The 18,453-nt window shown below is 35.7% G+C and overlaps 1 protein-coding gene across 2 annotated transcripts in view; it reads right to left on the reverse strand.

Moving 5' to 3' along the window:
* The window catches only part of LOC110442263, a 48,199-nt gene that overhangs the window by 19,683 nt on the left and 10,063 nt on the right, over positions 1 to 18,453 (reverse strand). Inside the window, exons 3-17 of one of the 2 annotated variants that reach the window (XM_021485776.1) lie at positions 17,928 to 18,158; positions 16,869 to 16,943; positions 16,255 to 16,359; positions 16,040 to 16,084; positions 15,278 to 15,421; positions 14,937 to 15,049; positions 14,129 to 14,174; positions 13,191 to 13,421; positions 12,034 to 12,108; positions 11,333 to 11,440; positions 9,729 to 9,878; positions 8,869 to 8,952; positions 2,327 to 2,463; positions 1,286 to 1,331; positions 636 to 866 (exon numbers count right to left, since the gene is read on the reverse strand). In XM_021485776.1, the coding sequence (XP_021341451.1) occupies positions 636 to 866; positions 1,286 to 1,331; positions 2,327 to 2,463; positions 8,869 to 8,952; positions 9,729 to 9,878; positions 11,333 to 11,440; positions 12,034 to 12,108; positions 13,191 to 13,421; positions 14,129 to 14,174; positions 14,937 to 15,049; positions 15,278 to 15,421; positions 16,040 to 16,084; positions 16,255 to 16,359; positions 16,869 to 16,943; positions 17,928 to 18,158 (1,821 nt within the window). The remainder of the gene's footprint in view (positions 1 to 635; positions 867 to 1,285; positions 1,332 to 2,326; positions 2,464 to 8,868; positions 8,953 to 9,728; positions 9,879 to 11,332; positions 11,441 to 12,033; positions 12,109 to 13,190; positions 13,422 to 14,128; positions 14,175 to 14,936; positions 15,050 to 15,277; positions 15,422 to 16,039; positions 16,085 to 16,254; positions 16,360 to 16,868; positions 16,944 to 17,927; positions 18,159 to 18,453) is intronic. The other variant, XM_021485785.1, reaches the window with a different exon arrangement.

The raw sequence follows: 18,453 nt of genomic DNA on the forward strand, positions 1-18,453 counted from the left end.
CTTTTTTTTCTCTCTCTCTTAGTCTTACTTTCCCTTCTATACCTCTAGGACCTGCTCTAACCTCTTTTCTATCACTTCTAAACAGTGCTTTTATATAACGGACACAATTTAGATGGAATTTAATTATACATAAACATAATTAATTATTAATTATACCTGGAAATATGCAGTTTTATTATAAATGAATATTTAATGAATGAATTGTAATGTGTGAGAGGAATAATGTTTATGTATGATATATTTGCATTGTTATAAATTTGGAAAAAAATAAAAAATTACAAACGAAAAAAATGATATGATAAAGGTTGGTTAATTTGATTTGAAAATTAGAGAAATAAAAAAATAAAAAAAATGTTTTCCTATTACTTAATGAGAAGTTTATCAAAAGTACCCCTCTAAAGCAAGCTCCGGGCTTCTACTCAAACAGAAGTATTTCCTCTTCTCAAACAGAGGTCAATTTATGTATATCTCATTTAATACCTTTTCCTCAGGATACCCCACCCCCTGTAAGTAATTCCCTTTACACAGATGTTCATATTCCACACTAATTTTGGCCTAAATCAAGTCAGCTAATCCAGATTTACAAACCTTATACCAGAACTAAAAACAAAAGTCCGTCTACGTTTAATACTCACCACTATGTAAAATGCTGGTAGACCGGATGCTACCGAGAAACAGGCAATTCCAAACAGCAACAGGGTAGCACATCCCATGCCTATCATATAGTAAGTGAGGGCACGCATCCAGACGTTCAGGCTGCCTCCGCCCACATACACATAGGAGAACAGTTGTTGAATGTCCTTGTGACCAAACACGTTGTCGAACCTTAGCCTCGCCCCCGTTATTAGGATACCTGCTGACACCAACTACAAAAGAAGACAATAGAGTCAAGTCTGTATCATGATAGTGCTGCTCTCGTAATCTTGGTTTTGCGGACATCAACTGCACAAAAAACAAGGTCGAACAGCTGCGAATCTATCACTCAATATCCACATTACTACAGACATCAGCTAAAGGAGGCGACAACACATTCGCTACATACGAATAATAATCCCGTTATCAGGAACCAATAACATCAACTCTAAAAGAAGACGACAAATTCACAATTTACGAAAGTAACCTTGTTGTCGGAATTTCTGCAACTACACAACGATTCAACCGACTCGCTGTTAGAAATACCAATATCGTATGCGATATGGCTGGTTCGTGTGAGCATACACTATCCAAGGAAGCTTCACGTTAACTCACCCTTTACCTATTATCAAAATCAAACTTTACAACTTACCAACCCTGTCACAAGCACGCATATCAACGCAACCTGCATCTTCTTACTGAAATACAGCAACAGATATTGTATATGCGTTTGTTTGGCAATTCGTCGTATTTTTTTTTCTAAACAGCAATGTAAACTGGGTCACACGCTAAATGCAAAGGAAAAACAAGTAACACTTTCTTGAAAACGTAATAAATATTTACTTGTGGAGCACATTTCTTCTGAAAATTATTGTTTTGCTATTAGGATCCCCATCGGCTATTTTACTACTAGCTTGTATACCCATCTACTTATATATAACAGTTTTGATATTTGCATTAAATTATGGTAAATATTGTTTAGTATAGCAGAATATAGTTTTACTTAAATGAAATAATTCTATATAATAGCATAAATATGCCTAATCTAGAACAACTAAAGGCCAAGAAGTAACCCACCATTTCGTGTCTGACCGTGTATGTAACCCATATTGGCAGATCAGAAGCCAATTGTGATCTTTTTGAACTTTGTATTATTGGTATTAAAGCGTTACACATGTGTGTAATCTAGAAAGTACATGTTACCATCAGGTAGAAGCAAATTAAGACCACAAGTACAGAAAAATGTATCCTAAAATTCTCAGCCAATCAGGAGCCATAACAACCATCCTATTCTATGGGATCAGGCCAATGGATTCTCACTACCCACCAAGTACCACTTACTACCCAGAATGTTCGAAATAATATCAATAAAACAACAGGTATAGCTATACCTGTGTATATGTCTCAGTTAATAAAAAGCAACGGAGGGTGACCACCTTGGACTAAAGAATCGGGGACATGTGGCAATACTGATGTAGGGTATCTACCAAGAAACCACTAACCATTAAACAGGCAAGTTCAATCAAAATTTGACCAAGTCTTCATAGAATTATTGCGAAGAAAGCCATCAGCCAATAAGAACTCAGAAGTTTTATTGAATATGCTCAGAATTCGCCTATAATTAAACCCGAGTAAAAGATTTGGTTAAGTAATAAAACATGCAATTTGAATAATAAATCGAATGCATACTTACAGTTGTATCTGTTTTATTTGGATCTTTTGTGAAGTGACTTGCCTCTTCAGTCCACGAAGGGTTACGGAAAACGGGACTCGGGAACTTCCGTCACCTGTTTGATATTTCTTTGTAAACAGGTACCCGAGAGTATATACCTGCAGCAACATAGATATATATAGCTAACACACAAGGCAATCAAAGATAAACAGGTGTCCCACAGTGTACACCTGTTACAAGATGAACACAAGACATATTCATGTTGTTGCACCTTTAATATTTTGTAATTTATATACAAAACGCCACAGTGAATTAAACTGTACCATGCAGCTGTTCCGTCCTTTTAGGACACGTCGGTGATAATAGGGGTCAACAAGATGGAAATACAAATTGCTCTATTATTATTATATGCAGATTAAAATTGAGAAGAGTAATGGTTAATTTAAAATTAATATTGAGGAAAGTGTGTGTTTTGGGAACTGTGCTACTACCACAAAGAGATACATGTGGCCGTCAAGGTTACGGCAAGCCGCGGGGAATATGATATCCACCAGCAGATTCTACCAGCTTGTATCCTGAAAGATGAACGTGGGACACACCTGTCATTGTACCTATACCATTAGGGAATGGATACAGTGTGCCATAAAGTAACTGCAACATCAAAGGTAACACACAAAACATTCATATCTTGAGTACACATCTGTTACAATGAGATACATATATTCAATAAACAGACAGGATCTATAGCACTATAGAGTATAGACCATTTACGGCATATAATCACCATATTCAACAATAGTAATGGAATAAAAAAAGCCACAGTAAAGTCCTGTTACAATATAACCAGACTTAATACCACACAGACAAAGCATAGGTAAAAGGTACTCCAGAGTAATGACCATTAACAACACAATGACTTTAATTGTACATGTACCTGCTTCTTTAGTTATGTTACAACTCTGATGAGCTACACCGGTTTATATAGGGCATTTTATTGACATCAGAAACGTTTCTAGCTGTTGTATACAGAATTGCGTTACCCCAATGCAATTTCGAGAACAGAACAAAATATTTTACCATTACTATCGTCAGTCTGCTCAAGGGGAACCAATGATATTAATTCCTTTATTGACCAGTTCAAAGTAAGTTCGATGTGGAAGAGGACATCGAAACCTGATTTTGCCGGACTTGTATTTGACAGCATGTTTCCATTAGCGATTTTGCATGTACATCACCACGACACGGAATGATAACGTAACTGGGAAAGAACGGTTATGCTCTTAAAACCATGGCTGGAAATTCATTCTAAGTCACTAACGATGAACCACCGAGGAAGATATCACGTACTCCTCATGTTTAGAGTTACAATGTCCTAACATAACCAAAAGTGAAAATTGAGTTACTCAGGGCGACTTTTTGATAGAATGGACATCACCGTCAATTTCAACAAAACCAAATTGTTAAGCAACTCATCCTTGTTAAATTATCTCGTGTCCATCTGGACAAGAAAAGAACATAGTTATGATGGCCAAATTGTCTTTTTGCGTTGTTGCACGGTGCTTAAAACACACTAATGATTTCATTCAAAATTAATCGGTACTCCTCTAAATATTGAATTTTAAATGTTCAGGGATTTTACGACTCTGCGTACAGTATACAGTACATGGAGTACAGTATACTGTCAGGGAGTACAGTTGACAGTCAGGAAGTACAGTGTACAGTCAGGGAGTACAGTATACAGTACATGGAGTACAGTATACAGTACATGGAGTACAGTATACAGTCATGGAGTACAGTATACAGTACATGGAGTACAGTATACAGTCAGCGAGTACAGTATACAGTCAGGGAGTACAGTATACAGTCAGAGAGTACAGTATACAGTACATGGAGGACAGTATACAGTCAGGGAGTACAGTATCCAGTCAGGGAGTACAGTGTACAGTCAGGGAGTCCAGTATACAGTCCATGGAGTACAGTATACAGTCAGTGAGTACTGTATACAGTACATGGAGTACAGTATCCAGTCAGGGAATACAGTATACAGTCAGGGAGTACAGTTTACAGTACATGGAGTACAGTATAAAGTACAGGGAGTACAGTATACAGTCAGGGAGTACAGTATACAGTCAGGGAATACAGTATACAGTCAGGAAGTACAGTATACAGTCAGGGAGTACAGTATACAGTACATGGAGTACAGTATACAGTACAGGGAGTACAGTATACAGTCAGGGAGGACAGTATACAGTCAGGGAGTACAGTATACAGTCAGGGAGTACAGTGTACAATCAGGGAGTACAGTATACAGTACAGGGAGTACAGTATACAGTCAGGGAGTACAGTATACAGTATAGGGAGTACATACAGTATACAGTCAGGGAGTACAGTATACAGTCAGGGAGTACAGTATACAGTCAGGGAGTATAGTATACAGTACATGAAGTACAGTATACAGTCAGGGAGTACAGTATACAGTCAGGGAGTCCAGTTTACAGTCAGGGAGTACAGTATACAGTCATGGAGTACAGTATACAGTCAGGGAGTACAGTATACAGTACATGGAGTTCAGTATACAGTCAAGGAGTACAGTATACAGTCAGGGAGTACAGTATACAGTCAGCGAGTACAGTATACAGTCAGGGAGTATAGTATACGGTACATGGAGTACAGTATACAGTCAGGGAGTACAGTATACAGTCAGGGAGTACAGTATACAGTCAGCGAGTACAGTATACAGTCAGGGAGTACAGTTTAGAGTCAGGGAGTACAGTATACAGTCAGGGAGTATAGTATACAGTCAGGGAGTACAGTATACAGTACATGGAGTACAGTATACAGTCGGAGAGTACAGAATACAGTCAGGGAGTACAGTATACAGTCAGCGAGTACAGTATACAGTTAGGGAGTACAGTTTACAGTACACGGAGTACAGTATACAGTACATGGAGTACAGTATACAGTCAGGGAGTACAGTATACAGTACATGGAGTATAGTATACGGTCAGGGAGTACAGTATATAGTCAGGGAGTACAGTATACAGTACATGGAGTACAGTATACAGTCAGGGAGTACAGTCGATTGGACAATTTTGATTTCCAACGTTTTGGCCCTATGCATCATCGATGAGTCCAAGAATAACCAAACAGCCGTATGATGCAGTGTTACTCATTGTTGGCATACTGTATATATTACCATACTGTATATATTACCATACTGTATATATTACCACCCTGTATCTATTACCATACTGTATATATTACCATACTGTATATATTACCAAACTGTATATATTACCATACTGTATATATCACCATACTGTATATATTATCATACTGTATCTATTACCACACTGTATCTATAACCATACTGTATCTATTACCATACTGTATACATTACCACACTGTATATATTACCACACTGTATCTATTACCATACTGTATCTATTACCATTCTGTATATATTACCATACTGTATCTATTACCATACTGTATATTTTACCATACTGTATCGATTACCATACTGTATATATTGCCATACTGTATATATTACCATACTGTATCGATTACCATACTGTATATATTGCCATACTGTATATATTACCATACTGTATCGATTACCATACTGTATCTATTACCATACTGTATCTATTACCATACTGTATCTATTACCACACTGCATCTATTACCATACTGTATATATTACCAAACTGTACATATTACCATACTGTATATATTACCATACTGTATATACTACCAAACTGTATATATTACCAAACCGTATATATTACCAAACCGTATATATTACCAAACCGTATATATTACCAAACTGTATATATTACCATACTTTATATATTCCCACACTGTATCTATTACCATAATGTATCTATTACCATACTGTATATATTACCATACTGTATCTATTACCATACCGTATATATTACCATACCGTATCTATTACCATACTGTATCTATTACCAAACTGTATCTATTACCATACTGTATATATTACCACCGTGTACATATTACCATACTGTATATATTACCCTACTGTATATATTACCATACTGTATATATTACGACACTGTATCTATTAACATACTGTATCGATTACCATACTGTATATATTGCCATACTGTATATATTACCATACTGTATCGATTACCATACTGTATATATTGCCATACTGTATATACTACCAAACTGTATATATTACCAAACCGTATATATTACCAAACCGTATATATTACCAAACTGTATATATTACCATACTGTATATATTACCACACTGTATATATTACTAAACTGTATATATTACCAAACAGTATATATTACCAAACTGTATATATTACCAAACTGTATATCTATTACCATACTGTATATATTACCAAACTATATATATTACCATACTGTATATATTACCACACTGTATATATTACCAAACCGTATATATTACCAAACCGTATACATTACCAAACTGTATATATTACCATACTGTATCTATTACCATACTGTATATATTACCATACTGTATATACTACCAAACTGTATATATTACCAAACCGTATATATTACCAAACCGTATATATTACCAAACTGTATATATTACCATACTGTATATATTATTAAACTGTATATATAACCATACTGTATATATTACCGTACTGTATATATTACCATACTGTATCTATTACCATTCTGTATATATTACCAAACTGTATATCTATTACCATTCTGTATATATTACCAAACTATATATATTACCATACTGTATCAATTACCATACTGTATATATAACCACACTGTATCTATTACCATACTGTATATATTACCAAACTGTACATATTACCATACTGTATATATTACCATACTGTATATATTATCATACTGTATCTATTACCACACTGTATCTATTACCATACTGTATATATTACCACACTGTATATATTACCACACTGTATCTATTACCATACTGTATATATTACCAAACTATATATATTACCATACTGTATATATTACCACACTGTATCTATTACCATACTGTATATATTACCATACTGTATATATTACCATACTGTATATATTACCATACTGTATATATTACCATACTGTATATATTACCATACTGTATATATTACCATACTGTATATATTACCATACTGTATATATTACCATACTGTATATATTACCATACTGTATATATTACCATACTGTATATATTACCATACTGTATATATTACCATACTGTATATATTACCATACTGTATATATTACCATACTGTATATATTACCATACTGTATATATTACCATACTGTATATATTACCATACTGTATATATTACCAAACTGTATATATTACCATACTGTATATATTACCACACTGTATATATTACTAAACTGTATATATTACCAAACAGGATATATTACCAAACTGTATATATTACCATACTGTATATATTACCAAACTGTATATATTACCATATTGTATATATTACCAAACTGTATATATTACCATACTGTATATATCACCATACTGTATCTATTACCATACCGTATATATTACCATACTGTATCTATTACCATACTGTATATATTACCAAACTGTATATATTACCAAACTGTATATACTACCATACTGTATATATTATTAAACTGTATATATAACCATACTGTATATATTACCACACTGTATATATTACCATACTGTATATATTTCCAAACTGTATATATTACCATACTGTATCTATGACCATACTGTATATATTACCATACTGTATCTATTACCATACTGCATATATTACCATACTGTATATATTACCATACTGTATATATTACCAGTATATTACCATACTGTATATATTACCATACTGTATCGATTACCACATGTTAAAGATGCAGTCATACGTTCATCTATCACGTGTGACAATTGTTGATAACCCTATAATGAGTTCCTTATCATTAGAACTTCACCGTCTAAGTTGCAGAAATTTCCCGTTTTGCGAAATACAGGAGACTGGTTTTAATGAAGTGTTCACGAGTCGTTTTCAACACGAACCAACGGTCGCAGCCTGGCCTGAGTAAAGAGAAACACCAACTACCGGACATGCACAACCGTTACGTCGTCTCCAGTTCGTATACCCTACACGCGACCGTTCATTACCGACTCTAGGACCCGTATTGACAAAACCATTATCATACTCAAACTCAGAGTCTGTGATTAATCGCAATATCTTGTTTCCGTGATGATTTAATAAAACATGTGTTGGCAATAATATGAAAGAACTTTTGTTAGACTTACAGCCGACTTATGTTTTCATGTTACATGATTTAAGAGCGTTACAAGAAAGTTAGCTTGAGCACAGATCTCTTGTTTGAGCATGAGAACGGTTTCATGACTACGGGCCCAGTCCCCTTGGACATCACCAATCCCACCTAGTGATAACTGCCAAGGTTCTGATTCTCACTTACATCTCGCAATTGATTTTGAATATGTCATTATAAAAATTACTATATATGCAATAAGTTACAACTAATTCCTTCACATCTAGACGTTGATTGCTTACCTTAGCAAAAATAGCAATCCCAAAAAGTACGGCTACAACCACCTGGTACTTGTAAATCTCGTCCGACAATTTCTCCTCGCAGAACTTAAAACAAACAAATCATTGTGTGAATACAGATCAGCAGAACATTTTATTCGTCTTTTAATAATTTTCAGTTTAAAAATGTATAATTGTTGTCCTAAGTAGTGGGTGATAAAAGCACGTTTTTTAAAGGTTTTTTTTGCTATTGTAACTGTACCCTAAACGGGCCAATGAAACTGTCATTCAATGCAAAGACGTACTTTTATGTATACAGTTTTCATTTGATAATATTTTTCATGACAATTAAACTGTATTAATCTTTATTGGCTGCTGATTATCATTACATGAACAATTTAAAGGTAAGGATAATGACCAAAACATGATTTACGTGCCGTGCAACGCTATTTATTTTATATCCGTTTCAAAAGTCTATTTTATCAAAACTATTGCTAGTTTGGAAAAGAAATTTTATCAGAACCCTCGTTGACTCTAAAATATTTCAACTGTGCATATTTTCTGCCGATATTCATCGCTTATCCCCAAATATTCGCCAAAATACCGGAAGTGTCCCTTTCAGGGTACAGTAACGCCGGTTCAAGGGCCTTCGTAACTCTGATGTTATTTCGCGGTGTTTTTTTCATAGAACCACGCGCCCGAAATATCAAATTGTGATAGGAATGAAAAGTGGATAGTATTTATTGAAGAAAAATGAACAAACATTTTTGGAACTGATAGTATGGTATAAAGAACATTGATATTTATCTAAAAAGTGTCCCGATTCGGGTACAGTGACGTTACTCTCACAAAAATAGGATCAGCGGATCCCGGGATGGACTTACCTCTTCATTGTAACTGCCGGTTGCTATGGTGGCTCCGAGGTAATTTAAGTTTGAGTTGACCGGTGTCCTTTCATACAAACACTGTTCTGGTATACCTGCACTTACAGGAGGGATGCGATACTCCAGTCCTTTCACCTTACAGCATGTATACTGGCAGAAGAGAACAATTAAAATCAACACGAAAATATATGTAAACATACAATACACACGTTAAAAATTAAATTTGTTTTCAACTATGAACACTNAAAACATCTGTTTTCAAGCTGATTCAATTATTAAGCACAACGAACGTTAAAGAATTAACTATGTTAAGTAAATATATATATGATGCCACCCAGTTGAGGAATAGCATGATATAATGTTAAAATATATGTAACTACATGCATTTTTTGTCCATTCTCCACTGCGTTATTGCAGTGTCTGCCACTGTATTTATATGTATTGTGTACATACTGATGAGCTGTAAAGCTCAAAGTCAATAAATGAATTTGAATTTGAATTTGATATGTCACGTGACACATATAAGGTATGAAGGATACTGACACAGATAATATGAAGAGGACAATGCAATAGACAATGAATGTAAGTTAGTAATACAAATTAGAGTTGGCATTGGGACAGTCGTTACAATATGTTCGTGTGTGTTAAGGGTGTACACCTCTAAGAAGTCAACACATTCTTGTATTGAACTTTTTTTGTAAAACGGAGTTAATGACATAGCAGAAAATGCAAAAAGAAGTATATGACCGTGTGCTCGTTTTTGTGCAATGATCGTTCTCAGGTACCAATTTGGCATTATATGTGATATTAAGTGAATTTTGCCATTTTGACCATTTGCAGGACAAATTAATACAATATCCCCCAAGTGTGATATCAGATCTATATGAATGTTTATAGAGTTTACAAAAATAGTATTTTCTTTCAAATAATGAAGCTAAAATTTCTTTAACTTAGCTCAGAAAAGCAATTTTAGTTACACCTACCCCTTATTTTTTAACGACAAAATACTCATTTTTTCACCATTTTTTTTTTTTTTTTTTTTGCAAATTTAACGCTTGATATAAAAAGTTCTGCTATAAAACTTTTGAAAATATTTAACGGATCAAAAGAAAAATAGGCTTCTCTTTCTAAAAAAGCCATAAATATGAAGTGTCTGTGTGCTTCATTTTTTGTTCTAATATTATTGTGTTATTTTTCACAATTTCAGGGTCAAAAGTGCTTCAGTTACACTAAATGTGTAAAAATAAATACAAAAAACGTATAATTTTCCACTTTGATGAGTATTAATTTCATTATATTGAACATAATAAAGTGGTACAGCAAAAATGAATTTACTAAAATTTAAAATGGAGACACAATGACGATTTAAGTGATTAATCTAGTGTCAAAAAGGTGAAATTTAAGCCTTTCGTGAAGCTTAAGAAATACACATTTTCAAAATGGCCGCCAAATTGTTCAATTTTTCAGATGCACGTTTGCGACTGAAATTGATCATCATTTATTAAATATAACAAACGCCCCTTAGACGAGATTAAAAAGAGACTTGAACGTGATTGAAACCTCGATAAAAATACATTCTTAAGCCAGACGGCTACTGTACTTACAGTGACAAAAAGTGCCTGCCACGACTTGGTGTAATAGTATCCGGTGTCGTGTTGATGATTGTACCCCACAAATTCCTTATAGAGCTGGAACTCCAACAGGTCTCTCACCTACATAATAATAATAACAATAATATAATAATAATAAATCGAGGTTCTTATATACCGCTTTATCACAACCTAGTGCGCGTGTAGGTCGTCTCAAAGTGGTTCACAAATTAAAATCCGTGGTTATAGGGCCTTTTGCAACCAGCCAATATCTTTCTCAACTCCCTGGGGAGCATACAGCCGGTGCTGCCATTTCGGCGCTCACAGCTAGCATTCTACATTTCTAGCACTGCCCAACCACGTACTCGTTTACAGCTGAGTAGACTGGAGTAAAGTATCTTGCTCAAAGATACAACACAGTGCCGTGGCGGGACTCGAACTCGCAACCCCTCGGTCACGAGCCCGGCGTCCTACCACTAGACTACCGTGCCTCCTACATAACATATACATGTATTTAACTATTTTGTATGTCTTAGTTATATTACAGTATCTCACTATAACGACTGAGATGTATGTGCCACTCAGCTACTTTCTATGTAATTCCATCAATTGCATCATTGCTATTGATAGACATTCTTCTGAATTTGCCAATTTTTACATTATGCAGAATTCCAATACGAAGACCATACTTTGATAAGATAATGGTTTATACTTACCCCGTATAACATGATAAACCAGAAGACAAACGCTACGATGAGCACCACAATCATGGTAATCTGAAGGACTCGGGCCTGTAACATACCCAAACTGTCATCACATGGACATTTACGGTACGAAAGCATCATGTTCTTGAATATCATAATAGTATACCACCTTACACACTTTACCTTGTGTAAGATATACAGGGTTTACGGCAAGTTTTAACAGCAACCATTGATATTACAACTCAGTATAGCATGAGAGAGAGTCATCAATTAAAGTAATCTAGTGTTCAGTGCGTCTTGTAACTGAGCAATCAAATCCAGATTACAGTTCATAAAGATATTTCACTGGTTTTGGTAGCGAGGAACTTTCGAAAGGAGAAGCAAGTCCCAGTAATTTGGCAACTAGCAATAATTAGATCAATTAACTACCCTGGAAACGTTTGCAGTATAGGGCATTCACATAGACTCTTCCAACCAATACTATGTATTTTCAAAACAGGAGTAGTAAATTGAAATTCCAATATATGGACCTCCAAGCTCCAGACGCGCACGTTAACCAACTGAGCAACATGGTCACCGGTGATTTCTTTACCATTCAACAAAATATTCGACCAGTAAAGCACACAAAGACATTTCAACAACCTCCCATGGTAAAATATGACGAATCCCAAATATAACAAGAATTTTGGAAAAAATCGAACGGCATTACAACCGGTCGCAGGAATGTCGTCCGTGAAGCGACTCCATAACGAGTTTTTCATAACACTATGTTAATATAACACTTTTAAAAAAATGTTCAAGAACAAACAAAAATGAAATATCGTCGGACGTCCCCAAGAATGACAGAAACCATCCAGCATATTATTGCGAAGAAGTGAATCGCCAAATAAATTACTTACTGAAGAATAACATTTTCTGAGGTGGAAAAAAAGCACCACGTAGATCATAGCTGACCACAGAGAGAGAGAGAACCACGTGATACAAAACAATCATGTTATAAACCGGGAGTACTCACATATGGTTTAAATAGGAGGAAGGTCAAAACAAATTAAAAAAAGACCCACACAACTAAACCAATCCTGATTGTTAATTGCAGATAACAACAGGATATTTCGTCAGGTATGTTTGAATAGTTTTCTAAACGACAGACGGAACAACACTCAACTTACGATAATAATCTTTAATTTGGATTTAAAGCAGAGTAAGTTATGTCCAAGGGAGCACGTGCCGGTGTTGAGAGCCCCGACCGTTACCATGGTAGCACCCAGCCCTATCATCAGTTCGGGAAGGTACATGTTGTAGAAGCGAAGGTTCCCGAACAACGGACTGAGGAAACTGTTAGACACAAAGTCACTTTGGAGTGTAACGATACCGGCGACGATCAGACCAAGGCCAGCCATCTGTAGAATACACGAAGAAAGTTGAAAATGAGAAACCGTTTTAGTGTTATTATGTAAATTACCTTAATATCTGTCATGCATTTTTTACAGTGACTGATCAAATACAAATGATAAGGTTTATGACTCTGAGACAACAAATTGATGTGTGCATTCTATATGTAATTAAGCACAAAGTTTACAATACATAAATGACTTTGTTGACATCACTTACGCTGTGTTCACATTTCGTACCGTATCTAGAACTGTGATCACATGACTTGCCGTTTACATGACTGTGATCACATGACTTACCGTATATCTGACTGTGATCACATGACCTGCCGTATCTAGGACTGTGATCACATGACTAACCGTATTTAGGACTGCGATCATATGACTGACCTTATCTAGGACTGTGATCACTAAACTAACCGTATCTAGCTAGGTCTGTGATCACATGACTTACCATATCTAGGACTGTAATCATATGAACTGCCGTATCTAGGACTGTGATGACATGACTTACCATATCTAGGACTGAGAGCATATGACCTGCCGTATCTAGGACTGTGAGCATATGACCTGCCGTATCTAGTACTGTGATCATATGACCTGCCGTATCTAGGACTGTGATCACATAATTAACCATTTCTATGGATGTGATCACATGATTTACCGTATCTATGGATGTGATCACATGAATTACAGTATATATGGATGTGCCTTACCGTATCTATGACTGTGATGACAGTAAAGATGACTTTTCCTTTGCTCCTGAAGCACACAAAATACAATTACATTTATTCAGAAGAGTTTACGTTAAATTAAACAAAAATGATCGATAAGTAAAGAGATTTTACTGCGTACTCAGAGAGTATAAATTTACTCAAGATATATTACAGTAGGCCTACCTAAGAAAGTAGATTTAGTCAAGAAAGTGTACACAAAGGTCAAGGGGGTTTACAGAAGGTCAAAGGAGTGGAATTTAGTCAGTAGAGTGTGCAGTACGTACAGAAAATCAGATGGTAACAGTAAATCAAGGGAGGAACAGGAAGTCATGAAAATGTTTAGAGTCTGCATTTTAGAAGGCTGAAGGTAAAATCCCTTCGGCTTCTTGTTATATCACGTTACCAACGTTAACTCAAAAATAGTAAAGAGTTATATACAGTAAGTAAAAATTGAATTGAAATATTTTACTACAAAATTTTGATAGAAGCCCGCCAACAGGGTGTCTTAGAATGGGAAAACTCAGTATCTTGAGAAAAAACCTTTGTTGTCAGGCAAAACCGGAGTACCTGGAAAAAACATGCGTTACCAAGCAGGTACATGTAGCCCAATACTTTTCCACGTTCGATTGAAAAATGGAATTCCGATCGTCTTGATGAAAGATGGGTGTTCTATCCAGTACTGTATGTAACACAGCCATTATACAATAGGAAAATTACACATGTGACGTGTCGGGGAGGGGGATTATCAAAAATATCCTAAATCAATCATTTTTTTAATGAAACAAAATAAGTTGTGACCATTACTTACGCCTTCCATGAACTGTACACAAACTTGCCGAACTGTGAACACATGCCCGATGAACATTTTGGTTTGTCGTCCATACGTTGGTACGTCAGCTCGGATATCACGATGCCCACCATCTGAAGAGATAGTACTTTAAAGACAACAAAACGAGAGTATTTCCCTTTTTTACCGTATTTATTAAACTGTATGTAATAGTAACTCAGGGTTCAGTCGCCTGAACAATTTATGGTGTAATATAACACTGCGAGTACTTTCGTTTTACTATATGTATATGTGGTGTAAGAGGCAAAAACATCTAGGAACACCAATTGATTGATGCTATTTAGATCGAACGGGACACTCACGTCTATTACGATACTGCCGATGAAGAGGAGGAATAGTGACCATACGTAGCCAGTCATGGGGGCGTAATACTTGTCCCAGCAGCCGACAGTGTAGGCATTACCGGAGCAGACGTTGTTGGTCCCTGTTACACCGCAACACTGCATCTATATTTAGCACAGTTTGTATTCATCATTATCACGGGCACAATATATACATTTGTCATTATCACGGGCACAATCTATACATTTGTCATTATCACGGGCACAATATATACAATAATGATTATCACGGGCACAATATATACATTTGTCATTATCACGGGCACAATATATACATTTATGATTATCACGGGCACAATATATACAATTATGATCATCACGGGCACAATATATACAATTATGATCATCACGGGCACAATATATATATTTATCATTATCACGGGCACAATATATACATTTATAATTATCATGGGTACATTATACTTTTGTCTTCAGCACAGAAAAAGAAAGCATGTATTTTTTCAACATCACGGGCAAAAAAGAACGGGCACACTACATGCATTTGTCATGGGCAAAGGTAAAGAAAACTTGTATTTTTTCATCAGCACGCCCACAAAATATATACATTTGTCATTAGCATAGGCACAATATATACATCATCATCATCACAGGCACAATATATACATGTATATTAAGCAAAGGCATAATATAAACATTTATCTTAAGCACAGGAAAGAACTAGTATAGCACACAATTATCATCCGATAAATATGTATCTCTTACATCAGATTCGTCAACGTGATTTGCTTCCACGTTACCGACAGAGTTCTGTAGAAAAATAAACATATAAATCCATTAAAATTCCTAATTTCGAAATGTCAAATGGAAAATCTCCGAAATATCGCAACACAAGCGTGCTTCTGCCCCATAGCTGATATGAGAGTGTTTAAAGCAAATGTGTCTGAAGAGTGTATTAGGAAGGCGATCAGTGTACTTACATTGACAAACATGGCGTCCCAAGCACTTTTAAGGTCCGCGTTAATCCAAGTATTACTATAATATAAGTACGAGTCTGCAAAACTCTGCTTGATCCAGGTAGTTAACTGAAAATAGAATAGAGTTAACTGTAATAACACTAGCATGAAACGAACTACTGTTACCATGTACTGTCTGAAATCACTGTAGCAAACTAACTCCCTGTCACATACATACCATGTACTGTCTTAAATCACTGTTACAAACTAACTCCCTGTCACATACATACCATGTACTGTCTTAAATCACTGTCACAAACTAACTCCCCGTCACATACATACCATGTACTGTCTTATATCACTGTCACAAACTAACTCCCTGTCACATACATACTATATATAGACTAACATCACTGTTACAAATTAACTCCCTGTCACATACATACCATGTACTGACTAATACGGCATTGTTAAATTTGTATTTATTTTACTGTCACATACCCATTTACATGCAGTTTCTTTGATCTTATGTCAAATAAAATTTCAAAATAATTATCATTTCTTCTAAATTCCATCAAACGAGCTTCAACTAGTTCAGCAAAATTGAAATAAAAGATAAGAAAACGTTTGAATCTTACCCCGTTAAGCAGGATAGAGGTTAGCACCAGTAACACGATATCTAGCACGAGAGCCATGGTCAGGAAGCCGGTGTACTGTAACACAGGACGAAAAACGTCATTAACATATAAACGGCGCACTATCAACACTGTCAACTATTAACAAATAACCAGTGTTGTGCTTGCTGCAGATGGAGTAAAGAACAAACTGATATTACCAGGGTTAGACTCAAGATCTGGCCTTGCCCCTATGGACTTATTTGAATGTTGCGTTAAATTTAGAAATTCTTTTGTTTGGCAATTCACAATTTTCCGTGGACCTTAACTCAAACATTTTTAGATCTGTGCAAAACTTTATTAAATCCAGCAAGAGATTTTGAGTTCAAATTGTAATAACAATTGTATATATTTATTGTAATTATTGTAATGTCATTTCAAATGTATATTGGAAGAAGGCGTTGATAAGTTGTTATAACTTGTGCCTAATCCCTTGTCTAATTTTGGCAATAAATATGTTTAAACTAAACTAAAAAAAATATTTCAATGTTATTACTTTGAAAAACGAATATCCAACCCTATAATTATACAATTATATACATGTATACAGATCTCAACCAGATTTGTTGTGAAACATCCGTGGTACTAGAAAGGCCTTAACCAAAAATGGAGAAATATTTACAGTCCTACCTTACCTGTGTAACAACCTAGAAATATTAGGGAAATCACTACCTTACTTGAAAGCGAGCATTACATGCGATGCGGTATAACCCTGGGAATCGCTCACTCGTTTAACAACGTCGTTGTGGTCAGTGGCTGGATGCAAGATATGGGTGCCCGCCCGCAAATTGCATTTGGTGGCAGCGATGGGAATCTGCTGTACTTTGTAGGGTCAGTTCCGGGTGGTTAGGGAAGGGGCATTGGTGCACAGAGAGGACCCATGGATTCACCGAGCTAAGCATGGGCACAAAATAATTACTTACTTGAATGACGAGAAGGTTGTTCAATCCAAAAGACCCAAAGAGCCCGATAACTTAACTTGAACTTGTTCCAACACAAGACGCCCGGAGTCAGATTACTTACCAGTAAGACGAGCAACTTGTTTCTGCACAGAACGCCTAGGAGCCCTATAACGCCAAAGACGGTATGGAGGGGTAACATGAAGAAAAGTGTGTAGGCCACGCCCTCGGAAAGGTCCCCTAGTAGAAGTCCATAGAGGGAGAACTGGTTGAAGACCATTCTCTGACCCTCGTTCAGCATGCCCTCCCGTCCAATCATCAGAGACACGATCACAAGATACGCCACGCTCACTCCCTAAATGATCATAATACAAGGTACTTGATTGGTCGACATGAATATTCCCTCACCATCCTAAAGCCGAAGCTACAAATCCTGTTTGGCTGTGATTGAAATGTGTTTATTTTCATTTGTTTATTAACTTAAAAGTAGCAAAACTACGACTAAAACCACTCATTTTGTTTGAATTCAGTGGGAGTTTTCTTTTGTCATTGACCTTCAGAATACTGAAATTGCAATTTCTTTTCATGCTTAACGTTTAGGAAAGATTTTTTTTTATAAATTTTATTCCAAACGACTCATTTCTGTGGGG

Source organism: Mizuhopecten yessoensis, unplaced genomic scaffold (assembly GCF_002113885.1).
Source record: "Mizuhopecten yessoensis strain PY_sf001 unplaced genomic scaffold, ASM211388v2 scaffold1883, whole genome shotgun sequence".
Classification (NCBI taxonomy): Eukaryota; Metazoa; Mollusca; class Bivalvia; order Pectinida; family Pectinidae; genus Mizuhopecten; species Mizuhopecten yessoensis.